This window comes from Rattus norvegicus, chromosome X (genome assembly GCF_036323735.1).
Source record: "Rattus norvegicus strain BN/NHsdMcwi chromosome X, GRCr8, whole genome shotgun sequence".
Taxonomy (NCBI): Eukaryota; Metazoa; Chordata; class Mammalia; order Rodentia; family Muridae; genus Rattus; species Rattus norvegicus.
In genome coordinates, this window is record NC_086039.1 from 101,820,790 (window position 1) to 101,840,826 (window position 20,037).

Genomic DNA, 20,037 nt, shown 5'->3' on the forward strand with positions numbered 1-20,037 from the left:
TATTTTTGTTTACAGTATTAAAATGTATGTTAGCAAATGGGTGGATTTTCAAATAAAATGCAGCTTCCACAAAAAAAAAAAAAGACTGAGAAACATGGGTTGGGAATAAACTGTGGAGGGTTTCTTTTTATTAGAAGTTGAACTTTGTTTTATTTTGAGACAGGGCCTCACTGCATACAGAATATAACTAAGATGGACAGCAAAACAATGTTTCAAACATACTCAAAACTTACAAGATAATGTATATAACTTTGATTTTTGTGTAGTCATAGATAAGATCAGCATAGCCAATTTTAGAACATGATCAATACTTAATTTTCTATAAAAATTAAAGAACCATATACAATGTGGTCTTTTATACCTGACTTGTTTTTTGTTAATTTTGTTAAGATTTATATTATAATTTTTACTTAAGTGTATGTATCAATGTGGGAGCCCTCAAAGGCCAGAACAGGATGGATGCTGATGTCCTGGAGCTGGAATTGTAGGAGTGTGAGCTGCCTGATGTGGGTGCTGAGACTAGAACTCCCTCCAGAAGAGCAGGGAGTGCACTTGACCACAGAGCCCTTTCGTCAGCCTTCTTTTTAAGTGAAGCGCCTTTTTTTTACCACTTTAAAGAATACATGTTTGTTTAGTGTGTGCACACATACATATGCGGAGGTCAGAGGACAGCTTGAGGGAGTTGGGCTACTATTTACACCATGTGGCTTCTGGGACTTGTACTCCTCTTGTCAGGCTTGGCAGCAGACACCATTTTTACCCATGGAGCCATTTTGCCAGCCCTTACATTTTATCTATTTTGTGTGGACATGTGGGTGTGCATTCTACAACATAGATGATGAAGTTGGAGGACAGCTTGCTGGACTTAGTTGCATCTGTGGGTCCAGTGTCTTGAACTCAGCTTATCAGATTTGCCAATAGGTAACTTGAGCTGCTGAGCTGTCTTGCTTGACCATGACTGGCTTTTTAAAATGAGAACTATATTTCTAAGGTTTTCAAAGGATTTATTTGTTTTTTCTGTGTGAATGTTTTGTCTGTCCATATGTACATGCTTCATGTGTATGCCTGATGCCCTTGGAGGTCAGGAAAGGACCTTAGTTCCCATGGTCCTGGAGTTACAGTTTTGATTCGCCATGTTGGTGGTAGGAATCGAACCCAGATCCTCTGTAAGAGTAGTAAGTGTTCTTAACCACTGAGCCCACTCATCAGCCCCTCTAATTTTTTCTAAGTGACTTCGTTTGTGCAAATATCAACAAATGGAAAACAACTCTTTTTTTTAATATGAAAAAAATACATTGTGTTCATAACTAATGTATGTGAGTGGGTACGTATCTGCCATGGTGGATTCTGTGTGAGTGTGGGAAGACTGTGAATATAGGTATGTATCTGCCATGGTAGACATGTGAATATCAGAGAAAAACTTTCAGGATTTGGTTCTTTCCTTCCAATACGGGTTCCAGGGATCAGCCTGGGGTCATCAGACTTATGCTGCAAGCGCTTTTTACCTGCTTAGCCATCTCAATGGTGCTATTTTCGCGTTTGTATGTTTGAGACGGAGTGTCTTGTATAGTTCAGGATAACCTTGGATTCACTATCTTTCTGCCTTCCCGAAGTGTGGGGGCTGTAGGTGTGAGTCAGTCACCATGGCTAGCAGCAGGGTTTAGCTTTTAAAAGTCATATTTCTTAAAAGTCATGTTCATAGACTTTGATCAGATTCTGACTGTGCAGTGACTCAGATGTGGCAGTTAAATATTTGCCATCAAGGCAACTACAACGTATGAGATGCATATGGATTTTTTCTTTCTAGATGTGATTAAAGGAGAATGTCAGATTCCCCATAATACCAGCTGGAGCCTCAGGCCAGCAATTGGATGGCATTCATTTTGTATTCAACATGATGAATAGTGTTGTTAATGGCTCATATCCTAGGGGTGTGAGGTAATGAATTTGTACCGAAATCTAAATTCTTTCTTCTTAAAATTATGTTTAGAGTCTTATCTGAATCCATTTCTAAGTGCAGAAAAAACACTTTAGAATATTCTATCCTTCAAAGTATAGGGTAATGACTACTAGTATGCAAATTCATTTAGAGACTAGCATTGTGTTGTTTTTGAAAACTAGTGTATTTATTATTTGTCTGTATGTGTGTACATGTGCGTGCATGTGGGTATGACTTGAATGTGTAAGTGTGGCTGTGCACTCATCACTGCAAGCATATAAAAACCAAAGGAACTTCTGGAAGTTGGTTCATTCCTTCCAGTGTTCAGTTCAGGGATCAGGTTTGCACAGGCTGAGCTTTTATCTGCCAGGCCTTCTTTTCTGTTTCCACTAAATAGTTGACTTTTTTTCTTTTTTGAGATAAGCTCTGGCTATCCTGGAACTCGATACATAGACCAGGGTGGTCTTGAACTCACAGAGATCTGCCTGTTTCTGCTTCCCAAGTCTTGGGATTAAAGTGAGCCACTGACCAGCTATAATACACTTTTTGGCTTTTGTTCATTGACAGGAAGTATTTACAAAATTTCCTTAAAGGTTCAGGAGTAAATGTTTTTATATGTGATGACCATACTATTTTAGTTACAACAGGTATAATTTCAAACTAGCTATTGGCAATACAGGAATGAATGGGAGTGACATCTGTCCCCCTGCCAGCCTGCCCATCCATGTATCCATCTACCTATCCATCATCTATCCATGCACCCATCTACCTATCCATCATCTATCCATGCACCCATCTACCTATCCATCATCTATCCATGCACCCATCTACCTATCCATCATCTATCCATGCATCCATCTATCCATCCATCTGTCTGTGACAGGGTCTCAAGCATCTCGGACTGGCTTTCTAACTCACTATATAGCTGAGGACTATCCTAAACTTCTGATCTTATTTCTACCACCAGAGTGCCAGGATTATAGATCTGGACCAGCAGACCTGTATGTAAACCCAGGGCTTTATGCATGCTAGGTAAAACTTCTATCAAGTGAAGTACGCCTTCAGCAGACGGACACTTAAAATGAAGAAGAGTGGTCATCATCCAGTAACTTAATAAAATAATGTAGTGAGTGTGTCCTATTTGCCAGACTATAGACAAGTTGTTGCTTAAATTATGATATAATTGGCTGGAGTTAGAACTCAAGAGACAGCATCTACTTAACATGTGCCGAGCCCTGCACACAAAAGAATTCTATCCCATGGAAAATGAGGCACCACTCAAAATGATCTTTTAAATAGTATATATCAAAATGCTTTAAAGTGGGAAACCAGGATAAAGGTTTCAGAATGTACTCCTGTGTATTTCTGTGCACCTGAGTGTGTACATCTGTACCTTGTGTAGACAGGAAGCCAAGGAAGTAGAATGGGCATTAGGTCCCCTGAAACTAGAGTTACAGATGATTTTGAATCACTTTGTTGTGTGCTGGAAATCAATTCGGGGTCCTCTGGAAGAACAAGTGTTTAGACCGGTGAGCTATCACTCTAGGCCCAAGGATAAAAGTTTGAATTTTGTATCTTAGTGTCTTAGTTAGGTTTTCCATTGCTGTGAAGGGACACCATGACCAAGGCAACTCTTTTTTTGTAATAGCGTTTTATATATTTAAACAACAATTTATAATTTATAATTCCTTAGTATTTTTCTACACTATTATTTAAATTTCTCTATCTTGGAAGGAACATTAAAATATTTTAATGTACTTTTAAAAAAAGATTTATTTATTTATTATATATAGGTACACTGTAGCTGTCTTCAGAAGCATGAGAAGTGGGCATCAGATCTCATTACAGATGGTTATGAGCTACAGTGTGGTTGCTGGGAATTGAACTCAGGACCTCTGGAAGAGCTGTCAGTGCTCTTAACCATTGAGCCATCTCTCCAGCCCTTTAATGTGCTTTTATATGTAATTTTGTTTTCAATTACCAGAGTACTCTTTGTTTCTTATATATAGCTTTTATTTTATTTTATTATTGTTTTACTTACTCACTTTACATCCCACTCTTTGCCCCCCTCCCTGTCTTCCCCTTCCACAATCCTTCTTCCTTCTCCCTCCCCTTCTCTTCTGAGGGGGTGATGCCCCCTGGGTAGTCCCCAGCCCTGCCCTGGCACTTCAAGTCTCTGCAAAGCTAAGCACATCCTCTCCTACTGAGTCTAGACAAGGCAGCCTAGCTAGAAGAACATATCCCAGGCTTAGGAAACAACTTTTGAGATAGCCCCTGCTCCAGTTGTTTCTGTGACCCACATGAAGGGCAAGTTACACATCTTGTACCTATATGCAGGGAAGCCTAGGTTCAGCCCATGTATGTTCTTTGATTGGCAGTTCAGTCTCTGAGAGCCCCAAGAGCCCAGGTTAGTTGACTCTGTTGGTCTTCATGTGGAGTTCCTATCCCCTTTGGGGCCAGCAATCCTTCCTTCTATTCTTCCATAAGAGTCCCTAACTTCCATCCACTCTTTGTCTCTGGGCATTTGCATCTGTTTCAGTCAGCTGCTGGGTAGACCCTCTCAGAAGACAGCATACTAGACTCCTGTCTGCAAGTATAGCAGAAATTCATTAATAGTGTCAGGTATTGGTGCTTCCAAGGCCACTCTTATAAAGGATAGCATTTAATTAGGGCTGTTTTGCAGTTTCAGAAGTTTAGTCCCATATCATCATGGTAGGAAACAGCAGCATCCAGGCAGGCATGGTCCTAGAGGAGCTGAGAGTTCTACATCTTGTAGTACTGAAGGCAAACAGTAGACTGGAAAAGTCCACCCCTACAGTGACATCCTTCTTCCAACATGGCCACACCTACTCCAACAAGAACGCACCTCATAGTATCACTTCCTGTGGGCCAAGCATTGAAACATGAATCTATGGTGGTCATTCCTATTCAAACCATTATACTTATTAAGCAATAACTAGTATTGAAAGGAATGTGTAATTTTTAAAGATCTTTTGAAGTTTTCATTGTATGTGTTCATTGCTCCTGATGCTGTATTACATAAGGACATTGTCATACAAGTCTATTATGTATTGAGAATATTCCCTCACACTTTCCTACCTTACCCTTTCTTACCCTCCTACTCATTAATCAATTCCCTTTGTTCCCCTAGACAGTTTGACAGTTTGGCTTCTATTTTCAAGTTATATATATATATATATATATATATATATATATATGATTTTTATATATCTATGTAAAATAATCTGAGGCACATATAAGAGAAAAAACAATAGTTGTCTTTCTGAAAGTGGCTTAATTCTCTCAATATAATTCTCTTCTATTTTCTGGCAAATGACATAAAACATTCCATTCTTTATAAACATCACATTTTTTTCTAAGCAATTTTTCTTAAAATTTTGTTCAAAATTGTCCACATTGCCTTTTGATTTTAGAGCAGAAATGTTAGGCTGGAGGAGGGTTGCCTCAGCGTTTAAGAGCATTCCTTGCTCAGGGCCTGGGGTCTGTTCCCAGCACCCACATGATGACTCACAGCTACCTGTAACTCCATTTCCAGAGGACCAACGCCCTCTTCTGGCCTCCATTGGCACCAGGTGGACATGTGGTATACATACATATATGTAGGCAAAATTAAGCAAAAGGCAAAACAAGAATTCTCACTTATCTTGTCACCATTGAAGCAATTTTCTAAAAAATCACTATCACATACAGGTTTGAGCACAGCTAGTCAGAAAATCTGAGACTGAAAGCATTCAACAATTCAAATCTGATCTCTAAGTGTGCACATGTCAAGGATGCGTGCATTCATGCACAGATGCCAGCATATAACTCACCAAGAGGAAAAGTGGAAAATGTCTTGCTTCACGCCACAAGCCATAGTCAAGCAGACACATTAAAATCAACGTGGGAATTTACCTTAAACTTTCTGTAAACAGTAGATATAACTCACCAGGGAATTTTGTGTTTAGACTTCGGTGCTTTTTCATTAAGTGCCTGGAAAATCTCAGTTCATGTAATCACTTGTATCCAGCATTTTAGATGAGGAAATTATTGTTCAGTGAAGCCCTGAAATTCTTTTACTTAGCAGATGATTGACATTTGAGGAGGCTATGGTGTTATTTTACTCAAAATCACATTGTCAATTTTCATTTTTTTATTTAACAGTGCCCTTATGTTTGCCATTTGTTATATTTACTGACCAAAAAGGAAAATGGTAAGTGTTTTCACCCCAGTTACATTACTCCCACTCTATAGGCCCAGCATTTGTTTCATCCTTTATGAACGTCAATAACTGTTAGCACTAGTTGCATGACAGCACTCATTTTCTGAAAATTGCCTTTTTAGTACTTCTATCTAAGAGTATCTGCATAGTGGCTTAACTGAAGAGGTATTTATATTTTGAAAGTGTTGTGAGAAATTGTATGACTCACATGGTGATTAAGTATAACTGACTTCTTTTGCCGAAGCAGATGCTGAGAACCACTTTTCTCTCTGTTTTCTAGTCAAACCATTTCGTGCGAGAAAATTGCTTGATCTCCAGGCCAAAATGGTGAGTGCAGAAAAGACCCTGGAGAATCCATTTGCACTTTGAGCTAGGAATTGAGCTAGGCTTTGAAGACACAAAGCCAAGTGAGTCATTAGCTTGAAGGAACTCACTTCCTGGAGAACTCAGTCAACAAATTGAAAAATCAAACTCAAAGCTGAGAGTAAAGATCGGTGGTTAGAGTCCTTGCCTACCATGCATGAAGCCTTGGTTCAACCTCCAGTACAGTATGTTAATTTTTACCAAAGTGATGAGTTCAGTTAGTCATACAGTAAATCCTAAAGGTGTCTGCAGTATGTGTTCTTTAAAAGTATACATGCATATTATTATGTCTGTGTGTATATATGGGTGTGTGTTTGGTTTTATTTTTTATTACTTTTATTTCTTTACAATCCAGTCGTTCCCCCTTCCTGGTCCACCCTCTCATAGTTCCTCACCCCATTCCAACCCCCCTCCCCTGCATTAAAAAGGATGTTCCCCATCCTATTCCCTTCCAGGCCTCCCCACTCCCGGGGGCTTCAAGGTACATCTTCTCCCACTGAGGCCAGACCAGGCAGTCCCCTGTTGTATATGTGTAAGGCCCTGGACCAGCTCCTGTATGCTGCCTGGTTGGTGACTCAATGTCTGAGAGATCTCAGGGGTCTGGGTTTGTTGAAACTGCTGGTTTTCCTGTGGGGTCGTCTTCCTCCTCAGCTTCTTCCAGCTTTTCCCTAATTCAACCATAGGGGTCCTCAACTTCAGTCCATTGATTGGGTGTAAATATCTGCTTCTGTCTCAGTCAGCTGCTTGTTGGGCCTCTCAGAGGACAGCCATGCCAGGCTCCTGTCTATAAGCACACCATAGCATCAATAATAGTGTCAGGCCTTGGACCCTCCCCTTGAGATGGATCCCAGTTTGGGCCTGTTGCTGGACCTCCTTTCCCTCAGTCTCTTCTCCCTTTTTGCCCCTGCAGTTCTTTTAGATGGGAACAGTTCTGGGTCAGAGTTTTTGACTGTGGGATGGCAACCCCATCCCTCCATTTGATGCCCTGTCTTTCTACTGGAGATGAACTCTATGATTTCCCTCTCCCCACTGTAGGGCATTTCGTCTAAGGTCCCTCCGTTTGAGTCCTAAGAGTCTCTCACCTCTAAGGTCTCTGGAACATTCTAGAGTGAAGGTCTCTGGAACACTCTAGAGTGCCCCCCCACTTCCATCCTGTCCCTTCCCCATACCTGATCTTGTTCGCCTTTCTCCTCCTCCTCCTCCTCCTCCTCCTCTCTTCCACCCAGGTCCCTCCCTCCCCCTGCCTCCCATGATTGTTTTCTTCTTCCTTACAAGTGGGATTGAGGCATCCTCACTTGGGCCCTTCTGCTTGTTAACCTTCTTAAATTCCATGGATTATATTCTGGGTAGTCTGTAATTTTTTGAGCTAATATGGACTTATTAGTGAGTACATACCATGCATGTCCTTTTGTGAGTTACATAACTCAGTATGCTATTTTCTCGTTCCATCCATTTGACTGCAAAACTCAGGATGTCATTGTTCTTAATAGTTGAGTAGTACTCCATTGTGTAAATGAACCACATTTTCTGTATCCATTCCTCCATTGTGGGTCATCTGGGTTTTTTCCAGGTTCTGGCTATCACAGATAAGGCCACTAGGAACATATTGGAGCACATCCCTGTTGTATGTTGGGGCATCTTTTGGGTATATGCCCAAGAGTAATATAGCTGTGTCTTTAGGTAGACCTACTTCCAATTTTCTGAGGAACCTCGAGACTGATTTCCAGAGTGGTTTACCAGTTTGCAATCCCACCAGTAACGGAAATGTGTTCCTATTTCTCCACATCCTCACTAGCAATGTGCTGTAACCTGAGATTTTGATCTTAGCCATTCTGATTGGTGTGAGGTGGTTGTGGTGGTAATTTCCTAAACAGAACTCCAAAGGCTCAGATTCTAAGGTCAAGAATTGATAAATGGGACCTCATGAAAGTGGAAAGCTTCTGTAAGACGAGATATCTTGCTTTTTCTAGGGTATAGCTTGCCTCCTTATGTTGGAATTTACCATTTATTATCCTTTGTAGCGCTGGATTTGTAGAAAGATATTGTGTAAATTTGGTTTTGTCATGGAATATCTTGGTTTCTCCATCTATGTTATTCAAGAGTTTTGCAGGATACAGTAACCTGGGCTGGCATTTGTGCTCTCTTAGGGTCTGTATGACATCTGTCCAGGATCTTCTGGCTTTCATAGTCTCTGGCGAAAAGTCTGGTGTGATTCTGATAGGTCTGCCTTTATGTCACTTGACCTTTTTCCCTTACTGCTTTTAATATTCTTTCTTTATTTTGTGCATTTGATGTTTTGACTATTCTATGACGGGAGGATTTTCTTTTCTGGTCCAATCTATTTGGAGTTCTGCAGGATTCTTGTATGTTTATGGGCATCTCTTTCTTTAGGTTGGGGGGGTTTCTTCTATGATTTTGTTGAAGATATTTCCTGGTCCTTTGAGCTGGGAATCTTCACTCTCTTCTATTTCTATTATCCTTAGGTTTGATCTTCTCATTGAGTCCTGGATTTCCTGGATGTTTTGGTTTAGGAGGCTTTTTATGTTTTGTATTTTCTTTGACTGTTGTGTCAATATCTTCTAAGGTATCTTCTACACCTGAGATTCTCTCTTCTATCTATTATATTCCGTTGGTGATGCTTGCATCTGTAATTCCTGATCTCTTTCTTGGCTTTTCCATTTCCAGGATTGCTTCTATTTGTGTTTTTTTTTTATTATTTCTCCTTCCACTTGTATGTCTTGGGCTGCTTTGTTCAGTTCCTTCACCTGTTTGGTTTTGTTTTCCTATATTTCTTTAAGGGATTTATTTGTTTCCTCTTTAAGGGCTTCTAACTGTTTACCTGTGTTTTCCTGTATTTCTTTTTTTTTTTTCCTTTTTCTTTTTTTTTGGAGCTGGGAACCAAACCCAGGGCCTTGCGCTTCCTAGGCAAGCGTTCTACCACTGAGCTAAATCCCCAACCCCTCCTGTATTTCTTTCAGTGAGTTATTTATGTCCTCCTTAAAGGACTCTATTATCTTCATGAGATAGGATTTTAGGTCAGCTTCCTCATTTTCAGGTGAGATGGTGTATTCAGGGCTTGCTGTGGTGGGAGAACTGGGTTCTGATGATGTCCATGTACATTGACTCCTGTTGTTTAAAGTCTTGTGCTTCCCTCTCACCATCTGGTTATCTCTGGTGTTAACTGTCCTGGGTGTCTCTGTCTTGAGCCTGCCTCCTGCGGCCCTGGCTGCAGCAGATGTCCTGGGAGGCCTTCAGACTGGGGAGTCTTCAGATGGGCAGACAAGCTGATGATCAGCCTTGGTGGAAGCCGCAGGCTGGAAGGGCTGTATGTTTGTCTGTGTATGTGTGTTATAGATGGTGGTATATGTACAGTACAGAAGATAACAATGTGTCATTTTCAAATGCTGTCTGCGGTTTTTTGTTGTTGTTATTGTTGTCGTTTTGTTTGAGACAGGCTCTCATTGTCCTAAAATTTACCACATAGGCTATGCTGGTTTGCCAGAGATGGCAGGAATCTACCTGTCTCTGCCTCTCCCACATGGTGATTTCCAGCATATGCACCCCCCCCATCCACGGCTTTGTAATGTAGCTTCTGAGATTGAACTCAGATCATACATGCTTATAAGGCTGTCCCTATACCGAATTTCATCTAATTCCCTAAATACATTTTCTGACAGAACATTGCATTTCATGCCTGTTTTCCCAACACATAGGAAGCAGAGGGCAGAAGGATTACTTGGAGTACATAATGAGCTTCTGTGTAAACTAAAACAAGCCCAGTTCAAATACTTTAATGAGTTTACAGGTATCAGAAGATGTTTTCAGCATTGACTGCACTGGACCATTTTTGTTTTATAAACAGTTTAGTTTTAGTTATAAATACTCAACAAATATATGAAAAAATGTCCACTATCATTAGCCACAGGGAAATTCATATCACTACTAAAAGGTACTGTATCATCAAAGTTGGAATGGCTATTATCAACCCTTCCCACCCTCAAATCAATTGCTAGTGTGAATAAAGGGACTGGTTTTGCTCATGTCTGAAAGTCTTTAAAAATCACATTTATTTGTTTTTTTATTTATTTGTATAGGCTGGGTGTGGATGTATACATGTGGGTACTACATGCCATAGCTCACATGTGGACGTCAGAGGAGAGTTAGGGAGAGCCATTTCTCTCAGTTCTCTCCTTCCACCATGTGGGTCTGAAGTGCAAACTCAGGTTTTCAGGCTTTGCAGGAAATACTTTATCTGTTCTCTTGCCAGCCTGTTTAAAACTTTTACATTTACCTTTTAAAGTGACAGTACACAATAAGGAGTTTGGGGATGGTATTTTACTATATCACTGTGCCATTGCTCTCTTCTTTTATTTTCTCCATCACTGGTGATTTCATGTCGCATATATACGTATATACATATATGTCCACGTATTGAGACTTCTACCCAAATTCTACATATTAGAGAAGCATGGGATATTTTGTTTGTCCTCTTCCTCAAATCAACTCTCCTTTCCCCTCATTTCACACCTTTGTCTCCTTCATAGGCTTAATTTTAATTTTGTGTCATACATAATATGACATTTAATGTGTACATATATATGTACACATACACAGGCATGCATTCAATCACATCTATATCTTTTTGAGACTCAGTTTTCCCATGTAGCCCTAGATCTGTTGAAATGTGCTCTGTAGACCTAGCTTGGCATAACTTATGCCAGTTTTCCTGCCTCTGCCTCCCCAGTGCTGGGATTACAGGCATATGCCTATTGTGGCTGGCCAATATATTTATATTTAATTCTAGATTCCTCATAGAAGCAAAACCATGACATTTCTCTTAGTCTGGCTTATTTCATTCATCATGATCTTTAGTTTATCCATTTTCAAATGATAAAATTTTTCTTCTTTATGGGTGAGTAAAGCTCCATTGTGCCAGTTTGTTACATTTTCTGTATCAATTGACTTTGATTGACATCTTAGTTCCGTATTTTAAAAAATGTATAATTCATTTATTTTATGTATGTGTTTTCCTGTGCACAAGTGTGCATGCCTGAGCGCATGCGCGGGCGTGCGCGCCCGTGTGTGCGCCCGTGTGTGTGTGCGTGTGTGTGCGTGTGTATGTGTGCGCGCGTGTGTGTGTGTGTGTGTGCGTGCGTGTGTATGTGTGCGTGTGTGTATGTGTGTGTGTGTGTGTGTGTATACACCACATGCATGCAGTGCCCACAGAGGCCAGAAGAGGGCAGCAGATCCCTAGAATTGAGTTAACAAACAGCTTTTAACTTCCATGTGGGTACTGGGAACTGAAACCCAGCCCGCTGAAACAGCAGCTAGTGCTCTTAGCTCCCAAGTGTCTCTCTAGCCCCGTGGTTGCATATTTTTGCTATTGTGAATAGTGCAGCAATAAACATGTACCCATAAGTGTGTCTCTGAAACCTGATTTAACTTCCTTCACAGTCAGTTCTATTTTTAGTTGAAAAAAAAAAAGGAACTCACTTACTATTGCTGGGAAATTATATTAGTACAGTCGTTATGGAGAGCACATGTCATCCTCCCCAACTCCCAAATACCACTAAAGATGGAGCTGCCGTGCGATGTAGTTAGTGTTCTGGGTTCACACAGAAGCAGACAAAGTGAGCATAGCACAGTGGTACTTGTATTCCTCCACTTATCGGGACACTTAGAGTGTGCATTAGGTAAGAAAGAATCAGCTGAGCTGCTTGTCTGGAAATGACTGAGTGAAAGGGACATTTTAAATATGTAAAATACAATATGTTCAGCCATGAAAAAAAATGAAGTCTTCTTGCAGCAATTGGATGGAACTAGAAGACACTAAGGATGGATAAAAGGAGCCAGACACAAGGACTAGTATCACATGGAGTTGTTCAAAAGTGTCACTGTTGACATGGAGTATTAATATCAATTGAAGGAATATGTTAGGGGAAGACAGGGAGGTAGGACTATTGCAGTAGTCAACAATGCAGTGAACAATGCAAGCTGTATTAAACTGTTGCACTGAACAACAGCATTGAATCCAATTAATGTGTGTGTGTGTGTGTCTGTGTGTGTAAAATGTTAATAAAAATAAAAGGTTAAAAATAAAAATTTAGGTCTGGAGAGATGGCTCAGCTGTTAAGGACACTGACTGCTCTTCCAGAGGTCCTGAGTTCAATTCCCAGCAACCACATGGTGACTCATAACCATCTGTAATGAGATCTGATGCCCTCTTCTGGTGTGTCTAAAGACAGCTACAGTGTACTTATATATAATAAATGAATAAATCTTTAAAAAAATTATTAAGTTTTGGGGAGGGGGTGTGGCTTAGTTGGTAGAGTGCTTACTTAGCAGGCACAAAGCTCAGTTCAAGTCCTAGAACCATTAAAATTGGACATTATGGCCTATACCTGTAATCCTAGCATTTGGGAAGTGGAGATAGGCAAATCAGTTTAAGGTCATTTTCAGCTACATAGCAAGTTTCGAGGCCAGCCTGGGCTACATGAGTGTCCGTGAGTGGAATACAATCATGTTCCCTGTAATGTTTTATTTAACAATTGACCACATATGCAGTGGTGCGTACAGAGCCTAATTATTTAACAATAGGCCATACCCATATGAGGTTAAGTAGATTCTATGATTATTCCTAGTTTGCCTTCTATTGCTGTGATAAAACACCAGGACCAAAAACAACCTTCTGAGGAAAGAGTTTATTAGCTTATAGTTTATATAGTCTATGTTGTGGGGAAATTAGGGCAGGAACTGAAGCAGAGACCAAGGAGGAATATGGCATACTGGCTTGTTCCCATGGCCTGCTTTCTTATACAACCATGGGATGCCTCTGCCCATAGTGTGGTGGGCTTTCGAACATCAATCATTCTTCAAGAAAATGCCCTACACACTTGCCTACAGGCAATCTGACAGACATTTTCTTTAAAAACTTATTTAAATAATTTATGTGTATAGGTGTTCTGCCAGTATGTATATCTGTGCACAATGCTCATAGAGTGCCCGTGGAGACCTGAAAAGGTGTCAGCGTCCCCCAACTGGAGTTACAGATGGTTGTGCGCTGTCGTGGAGGTGCTGGAAATTAAACTTGGGTCCTCTGGAAGAACAATCTGCCATTTAGCCCTGGAGGCGTTTGCCGCAATTGAGGTTTTCTCTTCACAGACAACTCTAAATTATTAAATTGATGGTATTAAATTGTCTAAAGAACTAACCAGGAGAAGATGTTCATGCAATAATGAACTCACTAACAATGCATTTCTCGTAATACATCCCCATGGTTGTTATGACTGTTGTGCTTCTAAGTGGCATTTGCTGCCTTATTTTGTATAGTATTCAATTCAGCAAAATTTTAATGTCATAAAAAGATTTGGTTACTTATTTCGATTTGGAATGATACTCTTTTTTTTTCAGTAACCAAGTGTATTAAATGTAGACATCCAGCATCAATGACTGTTTTCATTGTGAAGTCAGTCAATCCCTCTCTCTGTCTCTCTGTCTGTCTCTGTCTCTGTCTCTCTCTCTCCGCTTATGTGTGCGTGCACTGGTGCGCGCATGTCGTATTATAGACGTTGTCTCTTTCTGTCTCTCTGTCTCTCTGTCTCTCTGTCTCTCTCTCTCTCTCTGCTTATGTGTGTGTGCACTGGTGTGCGCATGTTGTATTATAGATGTGTGGGTGTGCATGTGCCGTGGAGTGCTTATGGAGGTCATAGGACAAGTTGCCATAGTTGGTTTTCTCCTTTTACCATTCAGGTCCCAGGAGTGAGCTCATGGCATCAGGTCTGGGTACAGGTGCCTATACCTACTGAGCCATCTTATCAGTTCCTATCCACCTTTCCTGAGCAGGGCCTCTTCATAGTCTGAAGCTTGTCAAGTAGTCTAGGCTGGCTGGCAAGTGAACGGCTGGGGCAAGCCAACCCTAGGATCTACCTGACTGCCTCTGCAGCACTGGGGTTCCAAATGCATACCATTACACATGACAAGTTTAAAAACTTGGGTTCTTGGGAAGGAACTCAGACCTTCATGTTTGCCAGACATGTACTTTGTTGACAGCCATTTGATCGGGTGCTAAGTTAGTATTTTTGAAGATTTATTTTGGTCTTATCAAGCTCTTTGACTGTTGTCCAGTAGGGAGGTAGGGAGGGCTGTTGTAAAGATGGGGCAATCAGCAGCAGCCAGTACATGAAAAGTGGGTTGCTGTGCGCATTACGGCGTCAACAGCCTTCCTAATGCGTTTGCTGGGATACGATGATCAAGTATTCTTGTTAAATTAACATCTCTTTGGTTCTGTTTTTCTTGACTTTTACTCTAGATCCTACTGCCTTGATGTCTAATTCAAAGATGACCATATTCCTTCCTTCCTTTCTTTCTTTCTTTCTATCTATCTATCTATCTATCTATCTATCTATCTATCTATCTATGGTTTGAGACAGTATCCTGCTGTATAGCACACGTTGTCCTAGAACTAGCCATGCCAACCATGCTAGCCTCAAATTCACAGAGGTCTTTCTGCCTCTGCTCCCCCTTGTTGAGTGCTGGGATTAAAGGTATATGCCACCACACCCTTGCTACTATTTTTAAAAACTTTGTTTTATACGTATGGGTATTTTGTCTGTGGCTATGTATGTGTGCAGTACCTAAGTAGGCCAGAAGTAGGTGACAGAACTCATGGAAGTAGCATTATGGACCCGGTGAGCTGCTGTGTGGGTGCTGGGACTGGAACCTGGGTCCTTGCAAGAGTATTGGGTGCTTTTGTTTAGCTATCTCTCAGCTCCAAAGATTAATAAACATGGAAGCTCAAGTAAGTTGCCATTCTGAGTAAGCCATGCCTGTGCTAGCAAGGATGAGTTGTAAGACTAAAATACAGGGAGAAACATTGAGAAAATCCATGGAAGAAGTGATAAGGAAATACTTAACCAACGAGGAGATCATCCAGTGGGGAAATTGGATTTTAAGATTGTTGATATAAATTATCTGGTTACTCATTTCCTCCCTCCTTCCTTCCCTCTCTGCCTGCCTACCTGCCTGCCTGTCTGCCTTCTGTTCACTCTTTCTTACACAGTGTCTTAGTGAGGGTTTATGCAGTTACGAAAAGCACACTTGGGAGGAAAGGGTTTATTTTATTTTTTTTACAATATAGACAGGGACGTCTGGAGCTGATACAGAAGCCATAGAGGATCCTTGCCTGCTGGCTTGCTCCTTATGGCTTGGATAGCCTATTTTCTCTTGTACCACGGTACCACCTACCCAAGGGTGGCTCCACTCACAATGGGCTAAGCCCTGAACATCAACCATCAATCATGAAAATGTCCTCCACATTCACCTACAGAACAATCCTATCGGGGCATCTCTCAATAAAGATTATTTCTTCCAAATGGCTCTCCATTGTGTCATGCTGATATGAGAACTACCCAACACAGACAGTTTGCTTTCTCTATTTAGCCCTGCCTGGCCTGGCACACTGTCTATGTAGACCAGGCTGGTTCTGAGCTCACAGAGTTTCCACTTGTTTCTACTTCTGCACCTGATTGTTGGGAGCTGTTTGCCACCATGCCTGGATGGCTACATTGTGAAATTAGAGTCTAAAGATTTAGACTTGGGTTATTATTACCTTTTGTTAATATTAGTTTGCATTTGGCCACTGAGTTGAACAATGAAAACTGACAAATTCTCACTTTATTTCAGGGAATGCAGCCTCATCTCCAGGCTTTGCTGTCACTGTATAAGTTCTTCGCTCCTACCCTGATTTCTGTATCTTTGCCTGTAAGGAAGAAGGTAAGGGATTACCAAGGGAGAAGTCCTACAGAGATGGAATCCATTTTGTTTATTTGGTTTTGTTTGGGAAAGGGTTGTGCTGTGGTGGCTCAGGCTGGCCTGTAACTCATCTTCCTCCCTTGGCTTCCCAAGTGCTGAGACTGCAAGTTTGCACCACAGCCTTGGCAAAATACATTGTTCTTCATGAAGTTAATTTAAAGATTTGAACTAAAGTATTAAATGGATTTATAAGAATGTAAATATTTCATGATTAATATGCATTCAGTTAATAATTTTGGACTCAATTGCTCTGATTCCTGAGTACCTAATCCTCTTTGCTTTACCTAAATTTATAGATCTTTTTTAATAATTCAAAAAATCTATGGACTCCAGCTCTCCTTGCTGTGAAGCTAAGGAATCAAGGAATTTTTCCAGAACCTCTAAAGCTTCAATTAGGTCCCACTTCCGGCCGTTCTCTAAAAAGAGTAAGTAATGTAAGGTACCAAAGGACTTGTGGCTTTGAAATAGTAACTATTCAGATGGTGGTGAGAGACATTTACTTAGATTTTGACAATCTAGTATTCTATGAAAGCCACATCCAGTCTCCCATTAAGTGAAACATCTTAACAATTGACTTTACAGATTTATTTACTTTTTATCTATTATTTTTGAGATTGTATATTTCTAAAATGTAGTCTGGATGGCCTGAAACTTGCTATGTTGACTAGGCTTGGCTTCTGCCTTCTGAATGTTGGGATTAAAAGAGTGTGCCACCGTATCTGACTTGCTGCTTTTACCTTTTTTAGATTGTCATTTTAGTACATTGATAAATTATTGTATAATTTTTTTCTCCTTTAGAAATGGAATTATCACTCAGTTATACCAGCAGTAAATTCTGCTAAGAAAGAATGCAGAGAAAAGATGAGCCTTTTTGATTATCTCAGCAATGATAGATCACTTCCAGTAGAACAACTGCAAAGTTTCCCTCAGCTTTTAGAGAACATTCATTGCTTAGAGGTATGTGACTGGAGCAGGTGCTAATTCAGGTTTTCTGTTTGATCTGCAGAGCCTCTTTTTTTTAGGTACTTGGGATCAAACTCAGCCTTATACATACCAAGGAACTGAGCCTTATCTCAGGCCTACCCTTCATTCTTGTTGTATATTTCCTATATACTGTTTTACTTCTTGCTGTGCTGTTCATTTCCTACAGTAACTGGTGACTTCTTCCATCTTCACAGCTGCCTTCTCAGATGAGCTCAGTGCTAAACAGCTCTCTGCTACTTCACTATGTCAACTGTGTCAAAGATGAGTCAATCTTACTCAGGCTTTCTTATTGGCTGAGTCAAACATTACAAGAAGGTAAGAATTGATGCTCTAAAGCATTAGGTAAATTAGAGTCGAAGATGATAGTAAACACATTCCTTATACTAAATTACAAATTATATATATATATATATATATATATATATATATATATATATATATATATATATATGTTGTAGTCACTTCTCTAGTAATCCTATATCCTGAACATGAATACTTGTGGTGTTATCATTTTAAGACAATAAAAATGGAGTGATGTTAAGCAAACACTGCTACATGAGCATCAGAATTTGTCAGATGACTGACCTTTATCTCAGGGATCTTCTTTGTATTCCTAGGAACAGGCAAGAATGATTAGGTTAATGTTAAGCCATCTGAGAGAAAATCAATTTACAAGACAGAATATCATCTTTTTATTTTATAGTAGACTTGATTCTTTTTGGTGACCAACATGGTCATGTGGACCAAATCAAGTCCTGCCTCTAATAGCCCATTGGTTATTAGCAGTTTTTTTTAATTAGAGAGCTCAAGGAAGTGACTGTGAAGAGGCTTTCATGTGCACCCTAGTAAAGCCTGATCACTTTATTGCCATTTTTCTCTTGGAATTTTGCTGATTATCATTAAGTATTTATTTCTTGGATAAGCAAGTTTTGACTATTCACATCTTTGCAATCAGTTTTAGTCTCCATAGGGGATTGTTCCTTTGATCTAGAGTCTTATCTTTATAGGATATTTGATATGATGAATTTGATTTTTAATTTGTAAGTTCTCACTACTTGTAGCTTATATTCAACTCACCCTATTTATTTTCAAGCATCTATTAATAGTCACTTGAATTCCTCTGACATGAAGGTAATATTATTCATTGTAAGTGAACTGTAAGCTTTCACCTATGTTACCATATTTGCTGGCTATCACTTCCAGATCCCTGTTCAAATCTACAATGTCACTTAGCCAGGATATTCGAATCCTACAACTTTTTCAATTTGTCATTTCTTTGTCACTTCAGAGTAGTCATACCTGTATTCCATATCATTTTTATTATTGTCTGACCAGATGCTTATATTCATAATTTCTTCTCTAGAGTGTGTGTGGTATAATATGAATGATTATCAACAAGAAAAGGAGTTTATAAACTTTCTGGACATGGTCATCAGGGTGCAGTGCTTCTTACAAGTAAGGTTTTATCTGGTTTCTAGTGACCCCATCATTCTTAAGATTCATTTGGATGCTCATTGCAGTATTTTCTTGTGTAACTGACATTCTTCGCTTTTAGAGGTAGAGTCTTATGTATCACACATACATACACCTGATAGTTTGCAATATTGGGGATCAAAACAAGGGCCTGGTGCATACTAAGCAAGCAGTCTACCAACGGAACTGTACTCTAAGCCGTGGTACCTGCTGTCATCAATTTTTATTTTTATTTTCTAATTTTCCTTATTCTTGGCATATTTTAAAAATATTATTTTCTCCAAATGAAATTTAGAGAGCCAAGTTGGACTGGTGTTTATTTTTATACTATTATATTTGAAGAAGGAATATGTTTAAAATTTTAAATACAATGGAAATTTCTATAAGTTTAAGAAAACAAATGGTTGTGATGCATTCAATTAATTGAATTATCCAGGAATATAAGTCTTAGAGGGTTACTACCATATAAGGTTGGGGCAAGTGCTGTCAATCTGACCAAGGGCCTTGTGTGTACTAGGTGAGCCCTTATTCTACCACTGCTCCATATCCTCAGCCTGTGAATTGTGTTTTAATTAATTAATCCTTTGACAGGGCCTCGTTAGCCCAGGCTGGCCCGAGAATGACTCTGAACACCTGATCAGATCATCCTGTCTCCACACTTTGAAATCTGGGATTGCAGGAGTGCATGACCACATCCAGTTTAGGTGGTTCTGCATATTAGGCAAGCACCCTGACTGAGCTCCGGTTTCAGCCCATGACTTATATTTTTAAAAGCTACAAACATTTCAGAGTGTGTCATATGTCCTTGCAGGTGTATTTTTTATCCTGTCATGTATTGACATTGCTTAGATGCCCTCACACATCTGAAACAACTATAGCACAAAATAAAATGGTTGTTAGACTAGCCTTCGTGATTCTATACAAGGTTTTATGATCACCATGTATTTCAGGAGGGATTTTACTCCTGTGAGGCATTCCTGTATAAAAGCCTGCCTCTCTGGGATGGCTTCTCTTGTCGGTCACAGTTCCTTAAGCTTCTGGCCTGGATTCCATTCAGTAGCTTCTCTGGTATGTACCATGAAAACTTATCGGTTACTTTTTTTTAAGATTTATTTATTTTATATATATGAGTACACTGTATTCAGACACACCAGAAGAGGGCATCAAATGTCATTACAAATGGTTGTGAGCCACTATGAGTTTGCTGAGAATTGAACTCAAAACCTCTGGAAGAGCAGTCAGTGCT

At 39.9% G+C, this 20,037-nt stretch overlaps 1 protein-coding gene across 5 annotated transcripts in view; it reads left to right on the plus strand.

The window, feature by feature from the left end:
- The window catches only part of Cenpi (centromere protein I), a 51,744-nt gene that overhangs the window by 11,598 nt on the left and 20,109 nt on the right, over nt 1-20,037 (plus strand). For all 5 annotated transcript variants that reach the window (XM_006257217.5, XM_006257215.5, XM_039099502.2 and 2 more), the window contains 8 exon segments: nt 6,104-6,152; nt 6,442-6,488; nt 16,206-16,295; nt 16,631-16,759; nt 17,133-17,291; nt 17,513-17,633; nt 18,682-18,773; nt 19,742-19,859. In XM_006257217.5, the coding sequence (XP_006257279.1) occupies nt 6,104-6,152; nt 6,442-6,488; nt 16,206-16,295; nt 16,631-16,759; nt 17,133-17,291; nt 17,513-17,633; nt 18,682-18,773; nt 19,742-19,859 (805 nt within the window).